This window comes from Ursus maritimus, assembly GCF_017311325.1.
Source record: "Ursus maritimus isolate PB19 chromosome X unlocalized genomic scaffold, ASM1731132v1 scaffold_X1, whole genome shotgun sequence".
Classification (NCBI taxonomy): Eukaryota; Metazoa; Chordata; class Mammalia; order Carnivora; family Ursidae; genus Ursus; species Ursus maritimus.
The window spans coordinates 115,593,061-115,600,772 of NW_024423319.1; the positions used below are offsets into that span (position 1 = coordinate 115,593,061).

The 7,712-nt window shown below is 48.5% G+C and overlaps 1 protein-coding gene across 3 annotated transcripts in view; it reads right to left on the reverse strand.

Moving 5' to 3' along the window:
* Positions 1–6,932, reverse strand: part of TLR7 (toll like receptor 7) — a 22,893-nt gene extending 15,961 nt beyond the window's left edge. The window contains exons 1-2 of one of the 3 annotated variants that reach the window (XM_040634493.1): positions 6,609–6,932; positions 6,134–6,234 (exon numbers count right to left, since the gene is read on the reverse strand). In XM_040634493.1, the coding sequence (XP_040490427.1) occupies positions 6,134–6,136 (3 nt within the window). In that variant the 5' untranslated portion in view covers positions 6,137–6,234; positions 6,609–6,932. Of the gene's footprint in view, positions 1–5,664; positions 6,087–6,133; positions 6,235–6,608 lie in introns of those variants that run through there. The other 2 variants (XM_040634488.1, XM_008696372.2) reach the window with 2 other exon arrangements.
* Positions 6,933–7,712: the final 780 nt, after the last annotated feature.

The window sequence follows — 7,712 nt, forward strand, 5'->3', positions numbered from 1 at the left end:
AAAAAAAAAAAAAACCCCAAAAAGCATTCATGATGAGGATGACGATGATGATGACGACGACATAGAGAGAAAGGATAGACCGTGGAATGGTGACCCCGAGCAGGAGAGCAGGGAGGAGACCTAGCATACCAGGAGGGAGCCTGGCCCCAGCTAGGAGCAGAAAAATCTCATCCTTAGTGCAAGAGACCACACATTTGTTGACCCATCTCCCATCCTCCTTGGAACCCAGGAAGGCTTTTGTGAGTGTCCCCACGGACAGCAGCAGCAGAAGTGAGGCCACGGGACTTCCAAGGCTGGGGTAGAAAAGGTGATAGGATTTCCACCTCACCCAGCACTCGTTCTCTCTTGATCTCTCTGTCTCCCCGCTTTCTTTAAAGCCCTGAGCCACCGGCCCCGGAAGAGGCCTGGCCACGCTGCAGCGGCCGGGTCGAAGGGCCGCGTGGAACCAGAGACACCCCCCACCCCCAGCAGCCCCAGCTCGTGGCGCCCTGGCGCCCGAGGCTCCCGGCACTGCTACACCGGGCAGCAAGGGAGTTTTCGGGGGAGTCCAGCCCCGGGGAACTGACTTTGAGGGCCTGAGATGCGGAGCCCCAGAGCCGCCTCCCGGAGCCCAGCCGACCCTTGAGCCCCAGGCATGTAAGAGTATAGGGTGGTTGTTGTCTTAAGCCCCAGCGTTTTGGAGCGATCCGTGAGGCAGGGCTGGGGACCGGGCGCGGCGTTCAGGCAGGACGTGTGGGCACAGCAGGCCGGGAGGCGCACGAGGAGAAGGGGGCCCATGGATGTCCTCTGCCCGTGGCTGCAGAGTGCTCGGGGGAGCAGGAAGGGAGGAGAAGGCAGGGGTGGAAGAGAGGGGAGCGGGGGAGAGGGCCCTCCTGGAGGGGGCCAGAGAGAGCGCACGAGGAAATCTGTGACTACCGGTGGCACCAAGGAACCCCCAAGCCCCTCGCCTGTCCGTCTGTAGGTAATTTGCCTTCCCCTGGGGCTCTTGCTCACACAGGTTTGCAGAGCTACACTCTCTCAGCCAGATTCCGCAGGTCGTCTTGACATGGGGATGCTGGTGGCCTGGGAACAATCACGGCCGCGCTCACTGCCGTTCCGTTTCCCAGCCAGCCGGGCAGGAGGCCGCCAGACGGGGCACTCCTGGGGCTTGTGTGTGCCAAGCTTCAGGGGCCCACAGCTCCGGTGTTCCGTGCCTCCTCCAATTTATTTGTAAGATCACACAGCCAAAAAAAAAGCCAAGTGGCCCCGAGTTGAAAAGGGTATTAGAATACGCATTGCTGGTGGCAGGAGTCACCTCAGGCAAGCTGGGGAAGCAAGGGGTCTCATTTCACGGTGGGGATCCTGCGAAGGGCTGGGCTGGGTTCAACCAGAATGGAGGCCTGGCTGGAAAATAATGAGAAAGGGCCACAGAAGACGCTGGGAGTCAGGGAGCAATTGGAAACCCGTGACTCTGAATTCACTAACCTTTGCCACGTTGATACTGAAACTGTGCCCCATGGGGTTAATGAGGTTGAAACTACCAGAAAGCTGAAAGCTTGTTTTTCAGACAACCGTTTTCCCTTCAAGGTCAACTGATGTGGCTCTGGCCTGTAAACCAGCAAGGCCCTATATTCCGTACTGGAGATGAGGAGCCCAAGACCCCACCCTGTGGAAACTGGTTCTCCTCTGGGGCACCCTCTTAGAGCCCCTTCCCCTGGTCCCACAGGGCCCTCTGCTTCATTATAATGTTAGGCTCCAGCCTTGAAGGGCACAGGCTTCATTAACCTAAGATCCCTGTAGGGGCCTGTTTGCTAAGTACCCCTACGGCCTACGCAACCTCAGGCCCCCCTTGATGGTGGGTGACAGAGCTCCCATTTCTGAATATTCGACTTAACCCAAAAGAAAAGGAACCCACTCACATCCGCTCAGGGGCTTTGGAAGTGATTCCCCAGGGTCTCCTTATTTGCTTCAAAGAAAGTTTCCTGTGTGTGACCCCTTGGTGTGCTCTCTATCCGGAACTCACTGAGGGAACTCCCACCAATTCAGCAGTGTTTGATAACGAGGTAGTGATGTGGACATCACCTTGGGGCAAACCAAGCCCCAAGCACAAGGAAATGACTTAAATTTGGTGAATGACTTTACCTCAGGAGCCTCTGATTTCCCTCTTTTTCTATTTGCTTTATAGACTGAGACTCCACTTGGAATTTCCCTAATAATTTATGACAAAATAGCCCCCCTCTTTTTTTTTTTTTTTGCAAATTTTGAAAGATTTCTAATTATAGGCTAATCTCTGTAAAGTGTAATTACCATAAATGTCAAAGTCTCATTATATAACCAAAAAAAAAAAAAAAAAAAAGGAAAGGATATAACCGACTTATTCTAAAAATAGAGACTGGTCATCATTTATTTCCTACCAGGTTAGCCCAGCAGACTTAGTTTTCAAAATAAAAGAATAAAATGATACAAAGCAGTCTTACATAAATTAGCAACTCGACAGCTATTACGCATCACAACAGACACCAAAGACCAGAAGATATTAAATCTTATTTGACCTTATACCCTGTCTGCTTGCTTCCCATAAACCACCCCCAAATCATCCGCCTGTGTCTCTGTAAGGGGCCGGTTAGTAAGTACTTTGTGTTTTGCCGGCCATCCGGTCTCTGTCACAACTACTCAACCAGCAAGCAGGTTGCCATGTGGTACAAAGGCGGTTAGAGACAACATCTAAACAAACAAACAATAAAACTATTCGTGGGCACTGAAATTTGAATTTAACGCAACTGGGATGGGTCATGAAATAGTATTCTTCCTCTGACTTTTTCTTTTTCTTTTTTTTTTAAGATTTTATTCATTTATTTATTTATTTGAGAGAGAGAGAGAGAGCACAAGAGGTGAGAGGCTCAGAAGGAGAGGGAGAAGCGGGCTCTCCTCTGAGCAGGGAGCCCGATGCGGGACCGATCCCAGGACTTTGGGATCATGACCTGAGCCAAAGGCAGATGCTTCACCGACTGAGCCACCCAGGTGCCCCCTTCCTCTGACTTTTTCAATCCCTTAAAAACATAAAAACTTTCTCAGCTTGTAGGCTGTGCAAACATAGGCGGCAAGCCGGGTATGGGCTGTGGCCACAATATGCCGCGCAGCCCTAAGCTTTGGCAAGCTTCTGAGACAGAAGGGATCTGCTCTCGGCAGGCAGAGACACTGGGTGGTTCATCTGTAATGATTGTCTTTAATTTTAGCACAATCTTTCAAACGTTGAAATGATCAAGTTTGATGAATTTAGTAAATAAGTTTGTCATTATCTCTTTGCTTGGCCACAGAGAAATTTGCTACAGTTAAGAGCAGAATAATGTCTTTACTTTTAAAACTTCTTAGCCATGGTTACTTATTGGAACGTTTCTTTCTAATACTGATTTCTGCATTTCTGTGTCTATTTCACATAGTGAGAAGAATTCCAGTCTTAGCTAGGGCTTTGTCGGTGGAAAGATTTCATTTTATTTTATTTTTTTTAATCTTTTAAAGATTTATCTATTTTATTTTATTTTTTTTAAGATTTTATTTATTTATTTGACAGAGATAGAGACAGCCAGCGAGAGAGGGAACACAAGCAGGGGGAGTGGGAGAGGAAGAAGCAGGCTCATAGAGGAGGAGTCTGATGTGGGGCTCGATCCCATAATGCCGGGATCACGCCCTGAGCCGAAGGCAGACGCTTAACCGCTGTGCCACCCAGGCGACCCTATCTATTTTAGAAAGAGAAAAAGAGCGAGCAAGAGCGGGAGGAGGGGGGAGGGGCAGAGGCAAAGGGAGAGAGAGAATCTCAAGCAGACTTCCCGCTGAGCGTGGAGCCTGACGCAGGGCTTGATCTCACGACCCTGAGATCGTGACCTGAGCTGAAATCAAAAGTCAGACACTCAACCACCTGAGCCACCCAGGTGTCCGAGAACGATTTGATTTTAAACTCTTATTCTGCCCCATTAGAGCTCTCTGACTCTGGTGAATCATTTTACCTCGTGAGAATCTTGATTTCTCAACTGTAAAATGGTTCGAATGCAGGGCTCCTTTGCGAAACTATTCAGAAAAATAGGTAACACGTGTGCTCATGTAAACCATCCCCCCACGTCAGGCTCTGCACTCTGCACAGGGTCTGCTTGAGACTCTTCCCCCCACCCCGCTCCACTCCTCTCCCCCCCCCGCCCCACATGTGCTCTCTTCTCTCTCTCTCAAATAAATAAAATCTTTAATAATTAATTAATTAATTAAAACAGGATTTGATGGTTGTATATAACATATTATTTCATGGGGGACCACAATTAAGTAATCCCTCCCCAACATTTGGCATGAGATACTCTCTTTGCCATGCTGCATAGACTACCTTGGTAAATGAGTTGCCCCATCCTTGATCATGTCTTTAAAAAGAGTTTCTAGAAGTGGAGTTTCTATATCAAAGGATAGGACATATAACTATTAATAAGTTCGAATAATTTCCCTGTGCTTCCTGGCCTCTTCCATGCCTTCTTTTGAAAATTGTTTCCAAGTCTTTTCTTACAAAAGATCTACCAATTGCTCCTTTTCTCGTCAGGAGTAAGGCATCGTTATGGAAGTTCACATGTTCTGAGTGTCTCCTGGGTAATGGTGTTGTCGGCCTTGGTCTCGGTGCGGAGAGCAGAGGGGCCGGAGCACGGCTCTCGGCGTCAGGCCGCCCAGCCAAGACCACTCAAGCTGCTAAACTTCCTGAAGCCCCAGTTCCCTCATCTGAGCCTCACAAGGCTGCTCTGAAGCTGAAACAGAACCCTAGACATCAAGCCCTTAGCATGACCCCTGACCCATAGCAAGTGGTCAACACATCTGAGCGGTGTTTATTAGTACCAGTGCCCCCCTTCCATCCCTCAGGGGGCAAATGCAGATGTGGGCATGGGTTTGCATAAAAATAGACATCTAAGCTTCTAGGAAATGAAACTATAAGCAGTTGTTTCCTCTGTAACGCAGTGCCCCCGGGGTTAACTCTTCATTAGACCTCAGGCACAGAATGAGCCATGGTGCCCACATTCGGATCTAGAACTCAGTGTGGGTTCCTGGGGAATGTACTCCATCACAGCCCATCTGGGTAACAAAATAACTTCAGAAAAAGGTCACTGCTGTCTTTTTCTAATTTGTGACATCCCTAATAGCTCACACTGCTTGCAAAGAACTTGAACACATGCTCTGTGACCTGAGCCTCATGGTGGCCCTGGAAGGCACCCGGAGAGGTATTGGAACGTTCTGCCTTGATAGGGAAGGTGAGGCTCGGTACTCGGGCTGCTCGCTGAGCTCCTCGCAGTCACTAGGCCCTGACCTTTGGGTTTCTCTGTCCGTCTGCCCAGTTTTAGCGCAAGTCCTGTTAGGTCAGTTTAGCGAGAAGCCCTCACCATTGATCTCTGATCATCCTTGATATCTGATCAAATACCTCAGCCCCTCCCATCCTCCCGGCGATAGCTGATCTCCCCCGCCTGCCCGCAGCAAGAATCCCGTCCAGTCGGTTTATCCAGAAGCCACCCCACCCCTGACGTTTCGCCGTAGTCATTTTCCATCCACCGACCCCCACTCCGCTCCTCGGCTATAAATCGCCACGAGTCCCTGCTGTGCTGGCATGAGCGCAGCTCTATACCGAGGCCTCTTTCCCCCCCAGTTCCAACAGTTCCCGAAGAAAACCTGCTTTTGCAGCCATAATGATCGTCCACAAACGCGCCTGGGTCTCTTTGCCAGCACAGGTCTCCTGCACTGCTAGTCCCATGTGCTCCCCCACATACGTGTCCGCTCAGAGGCCACCACAGGCTGGAAAAAGCACGAAGTAACTCCAGCGGTTTGTATGGCTTTAAAGCCAGAAACGTCGGATGGACAAATGAGACCCATAGAAGCGATTTCCCCAATTCGAACATCTGTTCCTCCTCGCTGCACCCCGACTTAACTCTTGCAGGAAGTTGGACCGAGCAAGCAGGGATTAATCTGAACTTAGGTAATACTGCCATGATTAATCTTGATTACGAAATATCACCGAGATGTTTCCCCAGCAAAGAAGCAGAATACAAATTCTTAAACATCTCTCTTGCCAGCTGGTTTCAGTTCTTCCCATCAAGATTACAGAGAACACTTTTTTAGGGAATCTCTTAGCTGTCCTTACCATTTTTAGTCTTCTTCCACAGAGAAATATGGAAGTCCGGTTGAAGAGAGCAGAGCAGGAAAGATGTCAAGATCAGCCTGAGATGGACCCAAGAGCATCAACTAAGATAAAGAGAAAACACCGAATTTTTTATTTCAAAGAGGTTCAAGGACTGTAGCTTCAAAACAGGCTGGGACGTTGCTTGAAAATGTGCTCTTGAAACAGCCATTAACAGTATTTACTTCCTCAAAGTCAGATAAACTAGAGATATACTCCAAAAAACCATTTCTAATATTATTCAACATCTGACTTTATCTTTGAAGAATTGACATTTTAGACTACCAAAATTTTTCTTTAGATTAAAAAAAAAGGGGTGTTTTTTTTGCATATGATTGGGGTTCCCTCTTCTTCCCTCCCCTGCCCTCCCCACTCCCTGAGCACAGCTCACACACCTAATTAGTTAAACTACCCAAATTTGTCCCAGGCTTGAAAATACCTTTCAGGGTTGCATGGAGTGATTTTATGTCTGCAGTCTTCGGAGACGAAGAGGTGGTCTTTAGGAAGGATGGAGTCACAGAGGCTCCAGGCCACCAGCGTTTCCCAGTGTGAAGACGAGGTTGGGGGGTTGTAGGGGAGGAGCATGACTGTTTAAACCACCCCAGGGGGGAGGTTTGCAGAAACACCAGGTTCCTCTTATATCTACCACCATAACTGGGGCAATGTCTTGTCTAAATCCAAACAACCCAGTAGACTGACCTTCCTTCTTTTTTTGTGGGCGGCTTTCTGAACCTCAGCTCTATGGGCCTTTCCGGGGAGCTAATTCTTGGTCGCCTTGAAAGCTGCTGAGCGGCATCCCTGACCTCTCCCCACGAGATGCCAGTTGTGACAACCACAGATGTCTCCAGACATTGCAAAATATCCCCTGGGGGGCCGAAGCGCCCCAGGTTGAGAACCACTGTTTATAGATACTGGAGAGACAGGTCTAAATTTACCATGCTCTGTCCTCGCCTCCCCGCCCCTCAAAAGGCCCCTTCGGTTTGTAAGCAGTGCCAGAGCTTCCAGCTGGTTGACTCACTTCAGTAAAAAAAAGATCAGCCGCACTTGTAGCCTGGGGTCCTATGAAGCCTTGCTTCTCGAAGTGGGGTCTTTGCGAGAGCTGTTCCCTTCTTCACTGATGAACGGGTCCTTTCACAGTCAGAGTCAAAATATCTAGTTATGTTCAAAGGTCTTGAGTCCATCTCATCGACCTGGAGAGAATTTGAAAAATGCAGGTTGGCGTGGGGAGATCAGCTGAGAATGATCAGGGTTAATATCCTGAAAAGTCACCGGTGCCCCGGATCAGCTGAAAAACGACTAGATACAATAAAAATAGAGATCTTTCGGGTTGTTAGGAGCCAGACACTGCTTTAACTGCTTAGTATGTATTATCTCGTCAAATACTAAAAAATTTTTTTTAAATGAAGTAGACATATTATTATTTTTTTTACAAGTACTGGAATTGACGCACATACCATGTATGCGATAGTTACACAGGCAGGAAACGTCAAATACCTTCTTATCAGACCAATTTGCTATGCAAACAATATGTACAAATCGATCG